The sequence below is a fragment of the Plodia interpunctella genome, chromosome 16 (genome assembly GCF_027563975.2).
Source record: "Plodia interpunctella isolate USDA-ARS_2022_Savannah chromosome 16, ilPloInte3.2, whole genome shotgun sequence".
NCBI lineage: Eukaryota > Metazoa > Arthropoda > Insecta > Lepidoptera > Pyralidae > Plodia > Plodia interpunctella.
In genome coordinates this window covers 7,393,490-7,415,796 of record NC_071309.1, presented here as the reverse complement: position 1 = coordinate 7,415,796, position 22,307 = coordinate 7,393,490, and the positions used below count along the sequence as shown (strand labels likewise).

The 22,307-nt window shown below is 36.1% G+C and overlaps 1 protein-coding gene across 10 annotated transcripts in view; it reads left to right on the top strand.

The window, feature by feature from the left end:
* The window catches only part of bru3 (bruno 3), a 616,612-nt gene that overhangs the window by 551,178 nt on the left and 43,127 nt on the right, over positions 1–22,307 (top strand). For all 10 annotated transcript variants that reach the window (XM_053757110.2, XM_053757107.1, XM_053757109.2 and 7 more), the window contains one exon: positions 11,650–11,729. In XM_053757110.2, the coding sequence (XP_053613085.1) occupies positions 11,650–11,729 (80 nt within the window). The remainder of the gene's footprint in view (positions 1–11,649; positions 11,730–22,307) is intronic.

The following is a 22,307-nucleotide window of genomic DNA, read 5'->3' as shown; positions in this document are numbered from 1 at the left end:
AGTAATATGTATAATGTAATTTCGTGCCGATCCCAAACTCCTACCGAGGTATATTGAGTTCACAGAGTGAGTTACTACAGTTGACTGGTTGTCTAATTAACTTGCATGGTGATAGTAGCGGGAAATTTGCAATGATTTAACAGTGTTACATGTTGATGTCACGAAAATAAAAATCAACTTTATGTCAATTGGCGGTGGTGGTGTAATTGTTAAGGCGTCCGCCTGTGAACTGACAGGACAGGTTCGAATCCTATTCGTGCCACATGAGTTTGTATACCAATCTGACTCGTGTATAGTAGTTTTCATAGACCACCACTTGTTTCCGGTGAAGGAAAACATCGTGAAATAACCTGCACTCTGGTTGATTATCAATTTCCGGGTGCAATGGAGAAGGCACTGGCAAACCACTCCATTAATAGTGCCAAGAAAATCGTCATTCAACGTAATGCCCAAGAACCTCAGCCATGAGGAATACAACTATGAAGAAGAAGAGGAGATGTCAATTTAAGCATACCTTTTTAAAGCATACTTTAAACTAAATTATGTTTTATCACTTTGAAATATTTGACATGTGATGAAAAGGAGGACTGGTATTTAATTAATTACTTATTGATTAATTCTTTGTGTGACTGTGAAAAGTTTCTCATCCATGTCTCATGTGTTGTCTAACCCAAACTGTCCCTCCTCGTTCAATCCAAGCCTCATCTTGTCCGAAATGTTCGTCCATCTGCACCATATAACAGATTAATAAGGTAAAGGACAGGTAATTACTGTGGCTAGTAATTAATCTATTAATATAATTTTTCTGATATTTCGACTCGAAAAGAAAGAGAGAGAAGTAAAAAGCGGAGACATTAAAAAATTGGACAGTGCAGTTTAACTTTCGATTCAAAAATCGAGTTTTCGTTCCACGAAAAAATATCCTGTGTCTGAAACTATCACTTATTTTTCACGTAGATAGAAACGTACGAGCGTTTTGGACACACGAAAGAATGCGATAAGAACCGATCAATAATCAATAAGGGCCTAACAAGCACAATAAGCGTTAATAAGGCTGACCCATTTCTGGATATTGGAGTCGGTAGCGTATTAAGATGGACTGTTTTGGCAGATAAGGTAGCCAGTCAGACGGGTAATTGTATAGAATAGATCGCGTGATGAGGTAGTTTCAATTAACATTTATTTTTTTCTACAGATTGTAGCTTTTTGAGAAATTACTATATAATTTGACTGTGTAGGCCCAATTTTTAATTGTACAATAAACTTATGGTTTATTTTTATATTTGCAAAAAAGTACATAATTTACATTTACATTTACAAAGTTAGGAATGTGGGTTTAGTCCCGGCTTCGCTCGGATGAAACCATATAAAAGTCTAAAGCCTATGTTACTCATAAACGTTTCGTCTATCTCTGTAACAAACTTCATCAAAATCGGTTTTGTAGTTTTTGAGTTTCTTCATTACAAACAAAAATACATTTTTTTGTCTATATAACATGAATAATAATATGTATTATGGTAATTTTTATGCTATTGTTTATATGCTAGCTGATTGTGTGATTTCTTCTCAGCGGTGGATATTCCGAAATGCTATGAACATTTTGTAGTTTTAAGAATTACAAAAATGAATTAACGTTTGCCGTGAAAAATACCCTTCTCAATAAACTTGCGATTCTGAGCGCCCGTATTTTTTTTCTAATCTAAAAGTTCTCTGAATAACATCGATAACTAGCAGGTCTTCAACATCATCATAACGCCGTAAAACAGACGATATTAAAAACGAGGCAATGTCCGCGTAAACGTAACTTAGAAGGTGCATTCGTATTCAACCCACACGGTTATTCTACTAGCATATCTTTTGACGGCTCGGCGAGGGCGCCGGGCCGCGTGCTTGCAGAGTGGTTATAAAACGGCCCTAAACTACTAGGGCTGGCGAATAATAATAATAATAACTTTATTCACCAAATAAAAAAGTACAAAGCTTTATTACCTTATATTTACTTATATTTGCGGTTCCTATATAAGAGACTAAAAAACTAAATAAAAACCTCGGTTTGTACTCCTCTACGTATAGTAAAACCAAACTGACCCTCCGAGATGCTCTCCAAATTATGTATTATGATGAAACAGGGTAATTGCTTACGATTCTCAAATAGGTAGATTAAGTTAAAATTAGTTGACAAATAGAATACCTACTTCATAATTTCTTAATTCGTACCTAGTAATTGTTTTTGTTTAGTTTTTAGCTAGCTTTTAACGCCTGAAACACAGGACTTTTTACATCCTATCATAGTTTTTATGGTACTTACTTTTAATACTTTTTTATGTTTATTGTAAAACTTTACCATTTAAGTTATTGGAATAATTTCATTCAAAAAGCGCCTTTGATGGAATTCGTTGCGTCGCTCCTTCTTCACGTCGCGGTGACTTTTTTCAGGACCAAAATTTAAATGATATGTCTCACCTACCTTTAATCTCTTACTTTACACATCAATGTATTTATTTTATGCTGTACTAAGATTTCACTGACACAGTATAATTTAACAAATTTCAAATATTAGGTACAGTCGAGACATATAAAGGTATACGGACCTTTTGCAGTGATAACGGCTTTTGGAATAAATTTTTAAATGCTTATTGACTGTGCAAAGTCTAGATAAAAGCCTTAAACTTTGAATAAATCATGAATATTCTATTATGTAATCATATTAATTACTGGAGCTTTCGCTGTATTTTCTGTGAATAGGCTTTTGCGAATTAACTTTGAGACTGTAAGCACGGTGCCCACTTAATTTAAAGCTTTTATCTAGAGCAAGTTTTAAAAATTTAAACCTTAAACAGAGGGATTTTCGGAGTGTGAAAATATATTTCATTCGTGCTAGTGTAAATAGTTTTAACATGTTCTCGGTACAATTGTTTACTTTAATGTTGTAATCTGTTTGTATACAGATAGTTTTAAAAAGTGGTGTTTCTTAATATTTGATTAGAACAAAATAAATATTACAACAAATTCATTACCAATACTACGTTCCTGTGTCCTTTCATAATTTGTATTACATTTGCCCATAAAAAATAAAGAAATTTGTGCAAGCAGCCAGCCTTATCGAAAGCAGAACTGCAGGCAACATTTACTTGACATTTTACATTTCTGTTACATGAATTCATTAAAAAAAAAGTGTATTCTATTCAAATTGTGCACGCAGTTAATCCAAGACAGTTAATCCAAGACATTTATAATTTCCTTTACATGAATAAATAAAAAAATAATTCTATTTTCAAATTGTAAAAGCAGCCAGCCCTTGTAAAAAGTAACATTGTAAGCGGCGTTAACATAAGACACTTAGGCGGGACGTGTCACGCCCTTGCGGTCGTTTGATATGACGACGCGATTAAAGATATTGGTGCTTCCCTCAACTCGCACAATAACCTGAGTATTGCTCAGTATGAATTGTTCTTACGTTATTTCAAGATCAAAGTAACTAAACAGTTAAAGTTTAGCGGGATCTTAAAAGCCAAAATATGGAATTATGTTCAAATTAAATTCAATCTGTACCTATATTATTAGTGATAAAGAATAGATTTATAGCTGCCTAACGTCCAATGGAAGAAACTTTTCATAAAATACCAAGTTGCCAAAAAAGAATTGTTTAAAAAAAATAACGTGAATAAGTTTATTAAAAATAATATAATACACCAGTATTTCTTCCAGCACCTTATAAACGATATAATTCTGAGAAAATAGCACTATAAGCTGCCATAACCACACTAAACCGTAATAAGTTTCATAAAAGTTTTATTTAGTAGTAAAGAAACAAAATGTTATCAAATTACACGGTATTTTCTCTCAACAAAGAAATAGCTTGAATTAAAACTGTACGTATGTTTGTTTATGTGTAATATTGCTCCAATACTTATTGACATTGTAATGCTGAAGTAACATGTGTAGCCTTTAAATATTTGGTTGTGAAGCTGTCTCTTTACGAATGGCCTTTAAGATAATGATTTCCCGTGAATTCAGAAACAGTGAACTGTTGAAATTTTCGAAAAATTGTAGACATTTGATGAAATTCTACCAGCCTTGTCCTACACTTCGATTCGACTGCGCGAGAATCGGGCCCCAGGTCCATAAACCACCGATGAATCTTCAAAATTTTAAGGTTTTTAAGCAATTCGAACTTCGTCATAGCCATGAATGCTCTCAGATGACAGAAAGATGATTTATAATTATCATGCAGAAAAGTCCTTTATGGTCGCACTTAGATTTGGCTGATTTGTACTCACCCCCAATATTTTACTCACCCACAAGGAATTCCAGAATATTATCACACGGTGCGAAGTGCCTATAGTTCTCAAACTCTGGATACGCAGCTCCAAGGAGATCCAGTCGCTTAACAGCCAAAGAGATGAGAGAAATACTTAGCATGCAGTTACACCTCGCTGTTACTGTGTTGTGTGTCCGCAGCCTAAGTTCGCGATTGCGTGACGGTACCCTCGTTATCGCACCGCGCACCGTCTTGCACGGACATCGACACCTCTATCTAGTCTTCAGCTATTAAACGCAAGAGTTTAATCATGTCGGTTTACGTCCATCAAATAAATCAGGAATGCTACACAAAAGGGCATTCTAAAAATATTCCAGGAGCTGGTGGTAGGCAGCTAGCATCATCAAGCTTTTACAATTTATTTTCTTAGTGCTGACGCCAAGTAAATGGTGTCACAGCCAAACAAACAACAAGAGGATGGTTAGATTAACCGACTTTGGCGAAAGTCCGCACCATAATAAAATAAGTAACTTGCACAATTTAATCAGATTTGACAGAAGGATGCGTTATTTCAAGGATAGCTATTTTATGCTTCTAAATAAGCAAAGTAGCATCCACCTGATGGAATGCTAGCTAGAAAGAAAGATCACCGAAGCCTGTGGTCACACGCAATATCATCTTTCTAAGTCTAAAGCTGCGCCGACCGTCCCTAACATATCTATTCCCGTATAAAAATCATAAAACAGATAACGATTTCGAAGAACATTGTTCGATGGAGCGTCCAGCGCCATCTCTCGGTCGTCCCGCGTCAATCGTGCGTGAACAACCGACAGCTCACAGTCAGAATGTTTAAAACCATTGTTCTTTACTCCAGTCTTGTAACTTGATTGTGGGACAAAAGGCATCGCCCCGCGCCCAACTTTGCCATTGCGACAGTCTTTTGTCTCCAACGAACCAATTTGTAAACGCGCACGTTCAATTAGTGTTTCAGATAATAGTATATGTCTCGAAACTTGGATTGTTTTGTATCGTTATTATATACTATCATCGGTCTACGAGATGCTGAGAATTTAGAAATAAGTCTTGCTATTCTACTTGTAATACATAATAACATGAACTCATATTTAGCATTAAATAAAATATATTATCGATGTAAGCATTAATCAGTAACATAGATACAAATATGAATTTACGTCCAGTTTCATAGGAAAATAGGTGAAGTACCATAAAACCAACAAGAGCACGTTAAGGATTTAAAATTACATTAAAATTTAATTCATCACAACACAAACGTGCAGCTTCCCCGACAAGATGGCGGCCATTTGAATTGCTGACTTATCCTCGGAAACCTACCTTTGTGTTATAAATCTCCTTGGCACGGTTTTAATTAACTATCGTCTTACGTACAAGGTGTAGCGGGAAAAGAATTAACCCTTATTCCGAGCCGTAACTGGAGAGCCATTTTCAGATACTAAAAGACGACTAATTGAAAAGCTAATATTCAAGGTATAACATTAATTATGCCCTGGAGGGTCGGCCGTAATCTCGCGAAATCCTTATTACTGTAAGTGATACCCTATAGCAGCGTGTTAAATATTAAAAGGGGTACAATTGTGGTTGCTTTACCTTAGTTTAGGAGAAACTGCGATCCTAGCTGGGAAAGTTTTAGTAACATTATGTAATAAGGAGGTATGATGGTGTATCTCACTCTCTCTCTCTCATTCCCGCGTGTTCCCGTGTACAGTCGGGGCTGTGACGCATCGAAGGGTTCGCGTAAAAACCAACCGTTAATTTTCAAGATTTGGCTATGCTTTTACAGTCTGTTGTCTGCCTGAACTAAACCTCCGACTAACAGCTATTAAGGCATGTGTTCCTTAGTCACTTCGTATGACATCCACAGGGGAATCCCCATGGAGTGGTACTATAGAGAGACTTAAGTAAAATTACCATTTAAGTTGTAAATACGTTAATTAATTTACAAAATAATTAATTAGAATTGGTTAAATCCTCGCGTCAAATGTTTTATTCCAGAATTTAATTATTTATAGATTGTATAGAAATCTCAGTTTTGTTGGCAACATTGATTGATTTACTTAGCGAAATGTGATGAATTGGGGAGTAATTGAATTAGTTGGCGAACTCACCGTCCGCAGGCACACTTGTTTTGTTAATAACTTTTGTATTAGGTAAGTACTTTGAAAGGGATCTCTACATACTGACAATAAATAAATATAAATTAAAAACTAGCATATTCTTTTGTTGTGATTTTAGAAAATTGCACGATAAAAATACTAAAAGTTTATACAAGAAACAAAAGTACCCAAACCCAGTACAAAAGTACAAAGTTAATACTATATTCGCATCGTGTAAAAAAAAGAACGTGTGGACGCAATGTCATGCTACGTGTTATTTGAAACGATACTTAAATATGACATAGTCAATGTGACATAGTCTCCAGAAATAAATTAATGTCCTCGTATATATTTGTAATAAACACCAAAGCAAACAAGAACGTACCATCTCCATCGCTGAAAACAACGAACCCAAATTAAATTCGTCACGTTTGTTCTCGCTTTTATTTATATGTCGAAATCAACGCACGAGCTCCTCCTATTGCCGACAACAAAGTTATCTCGGATATTATTTTTAACCATGTTTTCAAATGTCAAAAATGAGACGATATTTCAAAGTGGGAACAAATTTGCGGCGATAAGACCGTCACCGAAGTTTGAGGGTATTTCATTGGAGTTGTTATCAGTTGGACCGCCGGCTGCTCGCAAGACCCGTTGAAAAATAACCTGATGAACCCCAACGTCGGGGGACTCGACTGGACGAGAGTCGAAATTGGACTTGTATCTGGCTGGTTGGGAAAGAAATTGACGGAGTTACGTTGGAAAAGCGGATTAAAAATAAAGTTATGAGAATTCATAATGTTATATCAAAAACCATCACAGATGCTATGACAATGAACATACCCTGAGAAGTTAAATTAAATTTGTTTACGTATATAAACATCAGTACTTTGTAAAAATATTACCTATGATTCCATCCTGTGTACATACATTTAATCGAAATTCGTTTTTTACGTAAAAGAGTAACAAATATTCATCCATATATCCGTCCGAACATTCCCAAACTTTCACGTTCGTAATATAGGATCCCGTAGCTAGTTAATGTCAATAATAGCCAGTGATTACTCACGGATGTTGTTTACAATGCTCACAAATTCATATCCTACTTTGCCCGCTCCGCTCACGCCGAGGAAACTTTAAAATGAAAGATGAGCGTTGAAGTAAAACTCAGTTCAGTAACTTTTCATTTTTCATGTATGTTTTATTAATTTTGTTGCACTTTTCGCGTGCACATTTATTATACTGATACTCCACCACTAGGAAAAGCAATTCTCTCGTCGTTTCATCGCAACTATTCTTATTTTTAGTGATGTGCTGTTCCCAAATTCCCATTCCAGTGGAGCGTTCCTTATTTCTGTTTCCGGGAACGTTCTGTCAAAGCTGAGAAAGTTTCCGGGAAAATGGACAGGTTCCTGGCACAACTATACTTATTTTAATACTAGCATTTGCGACTTTGGAATGAAATTTACTTTAATTACACTCAAGTTATTTTCAAGGTAAGGTGTATTATTTTTAATTTAGAACCTTTAGCAATACTATTGTGGAATCCACATTTCTATAATTTATTTTTGCGTTATACGCTTGGAAACATAAAACTTGTCGATATATCTACTAACATAAATCATATTGGGTCATCTTATCCCAGCGAACTCGACCTGCGACTGAAAAGGCATTGATTACTATGTATCCTAGCAACCAGCGACCCACAGTCCCAAAAGTTTCAATGTTAAAATAATTTCGTGGCCCTATTGTCTGAAAAAATACTCCAAGTCAAGTTAAAATTCGTTTCAGGAGTCGAATGTTTTCATTTTATTTGTTAGTGAAAGAGTTTTGAAGTTGTCGCTAATTGTTTTAAGAGTAATCAAACACAAGTCAAACGTATATCAAAGACGTTGAAGATATTCACCCTTGATTATTTGGTAATTTAAAAAAGTTTTTTATAGATTCATCATTTTATTTACGACTTTCCTGGTAGTTATATAAAAAAATAGACTTCTGGCTTTTTTGTTTTTGGTACATTTGCTGCAAAACGCACACCAAAATTAAGTAATTTACATCGATTGTGACTATTATGAGTATAAGCTATGTTTCAACAGCATTGACATATAACACTAGAAACATGCTAAGCATGCCATTTAGTCTAAATGACGATGGCGCGCAGGTTATAATCAATGTCAAACTTGTAATAAAATAATTCACCCTAAGTGGTCAATCGACGCTTTTACACCCAACAGTCAATATAACTAAAAAGAAATACTATAAAAAACGTAAAAAAAAAAAAACTTGTGAAAATTCTTTTAGTAACATCTTGCGATGTCGGGCCTTCATCTCAAGATGCTGAGTACTCGTATGTTTACTTAAGATGACGTCTGTCAAATAATAAACGTGGCTCGCGACGAACACAAAAAATGCCCTCAAAGGGCCTTTGACAAATTATCCTGTTAAGTTGACAAGTAAACATGGCGAGGCGCGCCGGCAAACGCTTCATTTCATATTGAATTGCCATTCTTTGAGGAATCTATATTTAGCTGTTTCTCCGTATATAAAAGTAGACGTTGTTTGTCACTATTTGGAAAATCTTGCTATTTTGGTTATTACTATTTCACCGTGCAACCGTGAATATGGACAAGGATAAGGCGATGCTATCGAATAAACTTGACAAGAAAGTCATTTATGTTTAAAATTTTAATTAGGTACTGGGTCAAATATTCTTGCCAGGCATATCGATAGATCGAAACATCAATTTCTGAAACACGTACCTGACACGTTTGCATGTTAGATATGATAAACATGAAACCGATCTGATACATACATTTGAAGTAACAATAACGTCAAATCTGAAGTGTCGCTGTACCAGCGGAGAGTGCCAAAGTTTTTAACGTATAATGCTTCCGATACATAAAACCATCCAATAATATTTGTGTTCAGCGGCAAGCGAAAACATTTCAGCGTGGAGGCGCCCGCTATCGGTCGGCTATAAAGGCCTTTCGCGCGATAAAAACTGATCTGTGAGTTTGTTCGGCAACAACACGAAAACAGATCTTTGGCCGACGGCCAACTTACCTGCTCAGTTGCAGCGACGCACCGACCCCCTCCGCCGCCGAGACCCGCGTCTGCACTTCGTGATAAAGGGTTAACAAATTGCATCCAAGTTCCCAGCACACGTCGCCGAATGTGGAAGCAGTAAATAGTTCCATGTTTGCCGGCGAAGTTTTGACTTCTTTCTCACTTGCCAACTGACGTTCTCATAATGGCTTTCCCGGAGCTGGGGCATTGTCGGAGCCGGAGCGGTGGCGACGCCCGCCCGCGGCGCCGCGGTCCGCTCGCCTTCTCCAATTGACGCTTTTTTAAATTTTGTGCCGCACAATCACAATTCACGTTATTACACTTTTTATGGGCCGCCAGCACCGCCTGCCGATCACCGGCAAATTGTTTTCGGCCTCCGTCTGTCTCTATATTCACGAGAGTGTAAACACGAAGCTTAAAATCGTGCCTTAATTTATTTGAATCGCCTTTTCGGAAAACGTTTCAGCTATGGTCTTTCATCCAGTTGAACAAAGGATAATACGAATAAAAGCCAGTCGAGCATAATCGTACTTTAGCTCCGCGGAAGATAAAATAGTCGCCACGTTTTCTCGCAGTTCTACCTTCGCCGGCTCTTTTTTGGAGAATTCAAAGCTGATTCAATAAGAAGTTACGAGTGTACTTAGCAAATAGAATGCCGGTACGCTCGGTATTTATATTAGAGGCGCGCGCCCGCATCAAATATCTGATATCATGGAGGGTTGCTCAATCTTGATTGTTTATATTCGATTACCTCAAAAACCACTGGACCGGTTTGAAAGGAGCTTCCACCGGCTTCTGCCTAATCTCTGGAGTGCTGGTAGATTATGCATAATCAATGCGGAGTTGAGTAGTGAACAAATTGTTTACCTTTACGTGCTGCGGTTGTACAAAATTTTATCGCCTTCGGCTGTTGGGGGAATGAAATGTTGATGTATAATCTTCGGTAATATTATATCATTTTATAAATATTTAGTACATCATTCCCTGTCGGCTCAGGTGGAGGCTTTTAGGTTATTGGCACTATGTGCGAAAATAATTAATATTTTAACGTGCATAATTGACATACGTTACAGTAACATTGATTCGAAGTAAGGAAAATAAGAAAATATTATAAAAATAATTGAGTGATGAAGCCGGCGGGAGTCGGCCAATGTTCGCATAATCCACATCAGCCCGCGATCCATCAGTCGTCATTAAACGGACATGACGCGGATAGGCGCCGACCGCATTGTTCCACATCCAGGGCTGCCAACAGTACACACCAGTATATTCATATAATTCTATATAAGATTACATTTTTTTTAAACCTTAATGTTAAGTAGTGTACTCTATAAATATAACTAATACTAATTAAGTGTGCTAGATTTAAGAACTTGAATAAAATATGCAATGTCCAAAATCGTGAATTCCACTTTTCTTTGTGCTGACATAGAGAAAACGGGGCTTAAACATACTGGATATGAAATAAAAGAAATTCATTACAATCGTCCTCTATGTTAGCAGATATAAACAAATGAGCTGTCACTTTGATAATCATGTAAATGAATAATTGTCTACCTAGACAAACGACTTCTTTGACAGTTTTGTACAAGCGCGGGTCTAACTGATATATTATCATATTATTATGATGTTGACAAATGTGCACTACAATGAGTTCGTTACTATAAACTAGCAAGAAAAAAACGCATTTATTATTATGGATCATATTTAAAAAAATATATTTTGTATTCTCATATTTTTTGACAACCCTAGCCATTCCCATGTTCCCCTCGCACCTGCGGGAACTAAGATTGATACCGACGTACCACTGCGCCTTGACAGCTTGTTATTGAAAAATTGAGCGATAATCCCCTCCGTCCTTGTTTAAGATTCCGTTTTTCCCGCGAATATTCTTTCTAAATTCAAAATAGGTACTTTCGTTTTACCTTCGCTTGTTTCTTTCGCATTCATATTCACGTTCGTTTTTTTGCGTTTTCTGTTTTCTATCTTTGGATTTGTAACGATCTTTTGGTATTGCTGCTTGAACCAAGAAACTTTGACATTAATTTTAACTCATATTTCATAGGTCCTATTTTCGTAAAATCGCTAATTGAATGCAAAACTGAACCTTGCAAGTAACCATATAACCGTATATATTTTAAAGATGAATATCGAATGAAAATTATATAACCTTTTGTATGTTTGTTGCAGGCTGTGCGTTCGTAAAGTTCAGCTCACACCAGGAGGCGCAAGCAGCCATCACCAGCCTGCACGGAAGTCAAACTATGCCGGTAAGCACGCAACCTAACCCGCGGTACAAGTTGTACATTATTAGCGGCTAAAAATATTTTTTTTTATCCAAGTAGGTACAGGGTTTTATTTAGATAGAAGCAGTTCTAGCATGAAGCCTGTCCTAATGTTGTCGTATATTTCCTTCATGTTGTTTATACACTAACTTAGCTACGCAAAGTCATTATGTTTTATCAAAATTACATAGATGTGACTTGGGAGATTAGTTGCTCGACTAGATTTTTTTATTTTACGTGATGATGACACAAACAAATTTGATGTTTCCCAATATTTATCATTGGGAAATCTACCTTAGGGAACGGATAATGATGGACATGAATAAATAAAAGCTCCAAAAATTAAAAAAAATGTCATATCGTACGTTGAACTCCTGTAACTTGTACCAAGCGCTATTGTTTGTGTACCATTGAGTTATTTGCGTATCTATCTGTACGGTGATAGAATAGTTAGGACTCGCGGCTTCCACTTGCATGTTCAGATTGTAATGTCGCCAGCTAACGCCAACTATCCCACGACAAGCAAAGACTTAGAACAGGCAAAGTTAATGATTAAATTTTGAATACCAATAGGTATTCAAAAATTGAATTTTTTTTTTAAATATGTTTATGTAAACATATATGTGTACACAAACACAAAAAAAACATCAAAGATCAAAGACTAGTGCTCCACTCTAAAAGTTTTTAAATAGGTACTGGCAATATTAAATAAAACAAATGATAATTTAAAAAAAAATACTATTCGAAAAGCTGTCAACGTTTAAACATATTTCTTTTATCTATGGTTTAAACCCTGATTAAACGCATCCATCATTGAAGTTGAAGTGAAGCAAAGAAGATTGATGTGGGCGCCGGGACATTACTATTTTTGAAAGGTTCAAAAATAGTAAAACTAAAGATTCTAAAACACTGGCCATATATTATAAATAAATTATTATGAAAAAAAAATACGATTCGAAAAACTGTCAAGGTTTAAGCGCTGATTAAACGCATCCATCATTGAAGTGGGCGCCGGGACATGGTGTGCGAGTGTTTGTTTGTGTGTGCCGACAAATATTTAAGAGTGATAGTGAAACAACCGCGATACGCCCGCGGCCCGAGGGCTGATCAAATGTTTGCTTTCCGCTCAAATGAACCGGCCGCAATATTAACGCGGTTTTGGAAATAAAATACAGTTTCTCTCATCTTCGCTTGGGACCCTCTTTCGGGGCTGTGACGCCCTAAAGCCCGGGGTGTCACAGCCCCGAAAGGGTCAGTGTAAAAAATAAAACGCACTAATTTGAATATTCGTATGTAATTTTACAACCGGCTGCAGTCAGCCCTCCTTTAGAATAAATTTTAGCTGAACCAAGCGCCTTATATAGCGTAAATCAAAAATAGTATAGGATTTCTTTCTTTTGTTCTATTTTATGATGTTTTTAATTTTTTATTTATAAAACTCATATGTTATAATCGATAATTGGTTGTCATTAACTATACCGAATTTCATCAAAATCGGTCTAGTGGTTTAACCGTGAAAGCGGAACAGACAGACAGATAGACAAACTTTCGTATTTATAATTTACATTTATAATAATATTAATATATTGTGTATGCTATAATATTATTCCATTTAGTAATTATTTCATAGTCTTAACTATAAAACCCTTTGAGATATTTCTGATTTCACTCTACCCACATGGGTAAATAATATATTATGATATGTACCAAATCTCTTAGAAATTCGTCAGTAAAATTTTGCATGGAGACGTAACAGCCATCTAAGAAACTATGCCTTCATTTTCACGTGTGCATTTTAAGTAATATATATTGCAAACTAAATTCAATTATTTTTTTAAATACTTACATTGCACACATTAGCATCATCTACTATATAAAGCGCCATTAACTATCAAATTTTTTGACGAAATCCTACGACAATCGCGTACTGTCGGTATAAAAAGTATGTTTTAATCCAGCTACCTCAACACCAAATTTCACAATAATGGGGCCAGCCGCTTGAAGAAGTATATACCTACTCACCAACTTTCGCCTTTATAATATTAGTGGAAAGTATATCTATTAGCGACTATAATTCTAGTATTGATTTGAGTCACTTTCACGTTACTTCTAATACATTTAGGTCAGAACTACCACAGAATATCATGTAGACGTTTCAATTACTCACTGCCATTAACTCCGTGTTGATCGTCCGAACAAAAAACGCCTACTTATAGCAATCGACTGTCCAAACCAGACGGACAACTTTTTAATTAGTGGTTCCGTACCGTAGGCGTACTAGCGCTATTTTAGGGATCCGCAGCGCACTCATTTTCCGAATACTCAATCCTCTTAGAGGGAAGATAAGGGAAGGTAATTAGATACCTCCATGATGAATAGGTACGCTTAATGCTTCTTGGATAAAAGATTTTTTACTCTTCGCACTTATGACATAGGTGATTATGAAATCATCATATTAATTTCAACATTAAAAAAGACCTAAAAGTTTTGTAATAAACTGCGTTCATAAGAAAATACTAACGAAAAAAATAATAAAAAAATATTTATCCTTACATCCTTACATATTATAAAATAAATTCCTTTCCGCGTTTGTCTGTCTATTCGCGATAATCTCAAACACCACTTCACGGATTGTCATGCAGTTTTCACCAATAGATAATGTGACCCAGAAAGTTTAGATGTATAATTTATTGGTTATACCCGAGCGAAGCCGGGACGGGCTGCTAGTTCATTATAAAATATTTCATTACATACATGTAGCAGACGCTCGCTAAAATGGCTCGACAATTAGGGATGCCGACGACCGTGGAGACGAAAACGTAGAAACGCGGGCCCTTGGCTCCGACGCGATAGGGAAAACTCTCCGATGAGAGAAAGCCTAACCAAAAATAGAAAACTAAGAACAACGGGAACAATAGAAACGAATCGAAATTGAAAGGTTGTTTGAAACAACTGTTAATTAATTTCAACAATATGACCAGTGTATCCGTCACAACTCAATCAATAGTTTAAACAATAACATGAGAGCAGACTGCGAGCAAAAAGTCATTAGGAGGACAAAATCCGGAGGGCGAGAGCTGACAGGGCCTTTGTACTAGCATTGAATGGAATCGGCACAGGGAAATGCTTATTATTACGAATAGGGCATGGAGCACTATTTTTGAAATTCTTTACTCACCTGAAATCAAATTCGAGTGCTTTCTTGTCTCGAATAACTATCGTTAAAATTTGGATGATATTTTTAAAATAGACCTGTTGTTGCCGCCAAGGGTTTCCTGAGTAATACGCACTCCATTACATTAATAAATATAATAGTAAATAAACGGAAACGTAAAATATATCCAACGTGAAACCAGCCAAAGCAACGTGCAAAGAACAGAATGAAAAAATAAAACATTTTCCTCTCGTGTTGACATAAAAATTACTACTATTATCTAATGTTGCCGTTTAAAGAAATAAATAAATGACAAATTCCTTAAATCGCTCAATTATACATATATGAGAACTCTAACCCATTCGCACTCAATTAGGGAGTAAGCTTTGCGAAATTGGAGATCATCCTCTTCGAGACAACTTGAGGGTGCACCCTTGGACCCTTTTAATACAATTCCTTTTACCTGTACGTGCCTTAATTTTTTTGTATTGCATTACGTCTGTGTACTACGACATGGAGTTCTTCAGAGAAGGCGCGAAAAGATTCGTTTAGGGTAAATAACCTGATTCTGCAGGCGTCCACAGGCTCCGGTGACCACTTATCATCAAGTGAGCCGCATGTTTCCCTGCTTAGTAATAAACGTGAAGTTATCGCTCAATTTATTATTTACTATATGAGCTTTAATACAACTTATGTACTGCTGCCTACTTAAGTTCAACACTATAGTGTTTTGAGTTCTTTTATTTTGTATTTTACAAAACCGTTTCTGGTTTGCATTTCTTTTTACCGTAGACTATTCGTCCGAGGACGAGATTTTATACCTTGAATTAAATGCGACAAGCATTTGCATGAGAAATATCGAAGGCATAGAGGCAGCCATTATCATAACAGAAGGAGTGGAGTGGTTCCTTTTAGTTTCGTCCGTGGGCGCGCGATTACTCCGAATTAACTTTTATTATAGGTATGAATAAAGGGGATTTCACAAGAAATGGGACTGGCCTTGTTCGAGCAATTGACTTGGGAATAATTCAGGATATATTCAGGTTTATTCGTTACAGGATACATTCGTTCACATTGAGCGGACTTGGCGTGGCGAAATATGAATAACCATAATGGTCGATATTCGATATATAGATTTTGAATATAGAAACTGACATTCTAAATCTGTTTCGAGCGCTGATCATGTTTCATAAATCACATTGGATATTAATTAGTTTTAGTATTGGTTTTAGGGGCTAAATAGTAATGATGATAGTCCAAACCGTATTCATATTATCACATGATATTATAAACTTCATTATTCAATAAACTTCACTCAACGTGAAGCCGTTGTAAACAAAGGATGAGTTCCCTAATTATTAAGATAATACAGCAACTAATTAATCCTGCTGTTAAGTCTTACAAAATCGTCCCTTAGGATGTGAGGAATGTGGCCTCGCTTCTCGTTGAGTAACACTGAATGGATTTTGGCTCAGCCGGTAAAATGAGTATCAGCGGATTGCCGTTAACACTCCGTGTAAGCCCACGTTCGGAGCCACTAATTAAAAAGTTAAGCGCCTGGGTTGGACAGGTGATTTTAGTACTTTTGTGAGCTGAATCCGCTGCTAACAGCTTTTTTGAGCATGCGTTTCTGAAAGGCACGTAATGGAGTTATAAGTAGCACTAGTGAAATGAAGAACTCTTCTTAAAACTGTGATTTTTTTTAAACGAAATACTTCGTCTGATACGGGACTTTATTGCATGTTTTATAATTCCCCAATCGTATTTTTTATAATCGTATGTTTGGGAATACAACTACAAGTTTATTGCAATAATAAGGGCTTTTCATGTACATATTTAGTAATGCCATTTATTTTCTATAAAAGATAGATAAAGAGTACTACTTAAGTGCAAAACGATTCACATTCAAAATTAATATGACAGTGTAGCCTGGAAATTAACACTGATAAGATAGCATATCTTATTACAGCATGAAAATGTGCTTTCTTTCACTACATGTCGATTTTTTATAGGCAGTTAAAATCATCCAACCTCTCTATCGGCGTGCCCTTATATCAATAATGTCGGTTGCAGAAAGATAAATAATTCAAATTGCACCGGTCGGGTTAGTTCCACAGCCCTCTTATCTTTTCTTTCGGCCCTTCCACTGGGCCCGATCGACCCAATAAGCGATAGGTGCCCTGTGTCATACGATAAATTTCACTGGAAGATAACTGTCTGTTTCTATCTTGTACTCTCAATCCTGCTGATAACGACTTATTTGTTTGTTTGGGCATGTTTTATCAGAAACATCATTTTACTCTTTATTTTTCCACATTTAATTGGTATTCGAAATATAGTGATGCATTCAATGTTATACATTTATAGGAAACTAGATGTTGCTCGCGGCTCCACCCTTATAAAATGCCCGCGGCTATAATAACCTCAATCCTATGCTCCGTGTTGACGTGAAAGATTGACAAACATACACACTTTCACATTTATATTATTAGCATGTATATACATGGATGGTCGACGACCTCGGTGGCGCAGTGGTAAAGTTCTTGCCACTGAACCGAGAGGTCCCGGGTTCGATCCCCGGTCGGGTCATGATGGAAAATGATCTTTTTCTGATTGGCCCGGGTCTTGGATGTCTATTTATATATGTATCTATTTATAAAATATAGTATCGTTGAGTTAGTATCCCATAACACAAGTCTCGAACTTACTTTGGGGCTAGCTCAATCTGTGTGATTTGTCCTAATATATTTATTTATTTATTTATTTATTTATTTATTTATGGATAGTATGGATTATATGCTATTCAAAGTCACAAGCTCAGGATTTTATTCGTCCACATTCACCTAATGTACAGTCTGCCACAGAGAAATCTGACCCCCTATGAGATGGTGTTCTAATCGTGGGGGGTTAGATTTCTCTGTGCCAGACTGTACATTTTCCCGCAAAACTTCAACACATTATAAAAAATCACAGACGCTATACGAGGATACACGAACAATATTCAGAAACACGACGATCCCTGTTCATTTTGTTAAACCGCAGCCAAGCCTGCTGGCGGAAAATGTAAAATGAGTAAAATAAACCAGATACAGGTACTCGTAAGAGCTTGTTTCATACGGCGTCGGTTGTTGTTTTTAATAATTGGGGTCCGTGAAGCCTTTTGCTCGGGACTTATTAGGAATTTTCAAGTGTTTTGCTCGCCCCAAGCTAGGGCGCTCTGTGTTTGTTTATAAACATTTTCCACCAGTTTTCCAGTAATTGGTCAGGTAATTCGCGGTAACCTACTTGTCTCGAAAGGTTTTCTGTATTTTAAAATCCTGTATATGTTAATTTTGTGAGACTATAAACCAGTCAACTTTGACGTTAACTTTCACCTGCGCGTCGCTGCCATTTAGATAAAATGGCGTAAGTACTTTGCGTTTTTCAGCGCAGGTTAAAGTTAACATCAAAAATAACTGGTGCAAATGACAATGAAATTAAATAGTTTATCAATTCAATGCAAGACAATACCTAGTTTGTCATTGCGTTGAATAAATGAAACAAACACTTGAATTCTCTAAATACTCTTCTCATTTGAAGGTGATGAAAGGTGTTGATTAACTCGTAACCATACCATAATAATATATTAATACTTAATATATAATTACCATAATAATATTGATGGTGTGCTATATACCAAAACAATACATTAATACTCCTCTATTGCGATAAAGTTCTTAAAATACGTTGAAAACTCTAACTCAAACCGATGTTACGGGACTATAAAATAAACCAGTCGTTACCGATAACCGTGAACTGAGTTGACAAATTATGGCACCAAACTTTATACTCATCCAATTCACATCGCTTGCAATAAAGCAACGTATAACCCAGGTATTTTATGTGTTCATCTGACGTAAACAAGCGCGTGGGTCGGGTGAGACATCGTAACGCGGCCGGGTGTCCGTCCCAAGGCGCGACGAGGCAATAAGCCTGTATTAAATGACAAATACACATCCCAAGGGAACCAGTTATAAAGGTCGTTATGCACGGCACAAGTGTTGAGAACTGGGGACGAGATGGCGAATGTAACAATAAATAAAGAACTAATTCCTTAAGGCGTACTTCGAGAATCTGGGTCGCAAGCAACATATTCGTATGATATCTTCATTAGGAGAATAATTTGAATTCTATTTGAGAGCTTTACTCGAGCTATAAAATGATTAATTCTCACTAATTAGTGAATTTTAAGATATTGATACGTTTTGCTAGGTTAAAAGTAAGCTCTAGCACTTCCATATGCTAAAAATTACTTTAATTATACTGTATGCTTTGGCCACGGACTTTTTATGAAATGGTATATTTTAATAATCTATGAATGAATATAAGTTTTTAATTATCAAAGTTGGGGAAACGTAAAAATCTAATAGTTAATAGTATTCTTATTCACTGTTTTAAAATCTATAGCTATTCTATCCATACTAATATTATGCGAAGGTGGATTTTCATTTTGATGAAATTTGTAATAAATATAGTTAAATAAATAAATACAAATCACACAGATTGAACTACCCACAAAGTAAGTTTGAGATTTGTGTTATGGGATACTGACTCAACGGTACTATATTTTATAATAAATACATACATATAGGTAAATATCTAAGACCCGAGCCAATCAGAAAAAGATCATTTTCCATCATGACCCGACCGGGGATCGAACCCGGGACCTCTCGGTTCAGAGGCAAGCACTTTACCACTGCGCCATCGAGGTCGAGTTAAAGTTCCGAAGCTACCGCGGATGAAGTTCCGGGCAACATCTAGTTTATTATAAGTCGATCCACATGTCCGATAACATCCAGACGGCCATCATTCGGTCGTAACATTGAACTGCACTGAAGTTTGGGTTTTAACTGAGGTTTAACTAATCTTTATAACCGATCTTTACGAGGGCAAAATTTAGTTTTGGAGATGTTGACCCCGACTTGAAGTTTAATTCGAAATTGATTTATCGTTGTCGTAAATTGGATTTATTTTCAATTAGTTATCGAAAAAAAGATTGTAAAAGTTGAATAGTGGCCAATTTCAATATTTTTACTAAAGAGATTTAGATCAATCGTTTATACTAAATACTAGCTGTGCCCGGGACTTCCAGGTATATTGTAGGTACCAAATTTCAAACAATTTGTCCAGTACATTTTGCGTGAAAGAGTAACAAACATATATACACACATAATATCCTCACAAAATTTCGCATTTATAATATTGGTAGGAAGGATGGTATATAGGATGATAAGTATAGTAGCATGCATTATTATGCCAACAATATAGACTGAACATCGTCTGAAATCAAATATTTTAATGATTCACATTGCAATGTTTATCCAAATAAATTATAGATATGTTTGCAATTAATTACTTCACGGATTTCCAGTGTATAAAGACGTAACAATGTCCAAAACCTTCGACACTTCTAAATTTCCATCCACAAAATATACATTCTCCTAACCTAATAATTCTGAATTGAAATTTCCTCGAGAGAAAATTAATTTGCGAGAAGAGTACAGTTCGGTTTGTTAATTAGTTTCAATACGGTCAACACGCCTGTCGCTTGTGGCTTGAGGCGGGCGATAAACGCCGTTAGATGGCGCTGCGCACTATTTACCAAGCTTATGGGCGAGGCGAGCGAAATTAAGAGATTCTCAGAGGCAGCACAAACACTGTAGAACGACCCTTATTAAAAGCAACCCCGTTTTAAAATGAAGACGGCGTGATAAGGCGGCATATTTGTTTAGGAATCAGCGCCTGTAATCATGTCGTTATATGTGTCGAGACGATTTCTCTCATACAGAGGTTTGCGAGGTTATATGTGTTGGATAGCAAGATATTATCAGACTGGCGAAGCGAATTCGTTCGCGTGGAGTTAGTGTCTTATTATCTAAGACCAAATTAAGTGATAATAGGCGTCAGATTTCATTCAAGTCACCGAAATGTCATTGTATCTGACAATACTTAAGACTACCGCCATCCAAGTTGTTGTGGTGTAACAGTTCAGATGCCCGTCTGTGGATCGAAAGGTCCCAAGATTGAATCCCACTCATGTCACATAAGTTTGTATATCAATCTTACTCATATTATGACTAATAGTGCTTTATAGACAGAGACAAAACGTGTGGGCCGATAGGTTTTAAATATATAAATGTTTGGTGTTAAAAGGTATAAATTAAAAACAGAAAATAAACAGACGTAGGTTTTCACAAATAATATATTTTTTTATGTTTTAAACTTCAGTAGAGATATAACTCATACATATTGTCTTGAAAGACGATATATGTTAACCATAGAGAACGCACGGCGACACCAGCAGGCCATACGGCTATAAACTCACATTTCGCGCGACACTCTCGTATTACTATATAATCCAGTGTCGTCGTACGTCCATTCGTCATTGTTAAGGAGCGACGATATGCCGCAAATTTGGCTATATAACCCGAGATTTCGTGTTAGATCCACTGTTGGAAACGCGTAAATTGTGTTTTTTAGTCTATATTGTGTATAGTCTATACTAGTGACCAAGAATTATATCCCGTGAGAATTTTGATGAAAAATTTGATTTTTAGAGTAAGGGTTTCCTTACTCTTAAAAACAAATTTTTCATAATAATATAATGGGCTACATTCTATTCTATCATAAGTTATTTACTTTTTGTATGAATACAAGAAAGATACATATACAATGGCGAACTTTTGTCCTAGTTTTAACGTGTAGAAGTCACAAATGGCACGGCACATACATATTTTTGTGATGCTAAATCCATAAGCTATGATATTAATGAATACACGTATAAATAAAAAAATGCAAGTTTAAAATAATAATAACAGCCAGCCACACACTCTCGTTTCATGGTTAGATGGTAATAAAATGGAATTAATACTCATATCTGAGAGCTTTCCTTTACAACTATATGGGAACGGCACATAGCGCATGAAAGACGAGATAAAAACACAATTTCTCAGAAACACAAAACATTTTTTACAGAATAAGGTACAGTGCAGTCCGGTGGGAATTGGAGCAGTATCGTACATTGAGCAGATGGCACTCTTCGGAGCTAAACATATGTGTGGGAGCGCTCTCGTCTTTTCCTTTAAGCAAGCTACAGCGAATTTCTCTTTACACGACCGTATTTTAGAAAAATGACGCACAATTTTATTAATTATTTAAAACTATATAGTCGCAGCTACCTAATGTTTATGTGAAGTAATTATATTGACTTTATAATGGATGCATTAAATAAAATACTAGTAAAAACTTTTTAAAAAATCATCATCTCCTCTCACACCATTTTAAAAGAGATATCGAAATATTTTTTCTGATCTTTATCTCATGTCAAACCTCAACACAACTACTCTGTTTTTACTCCACAATTTTCCCTT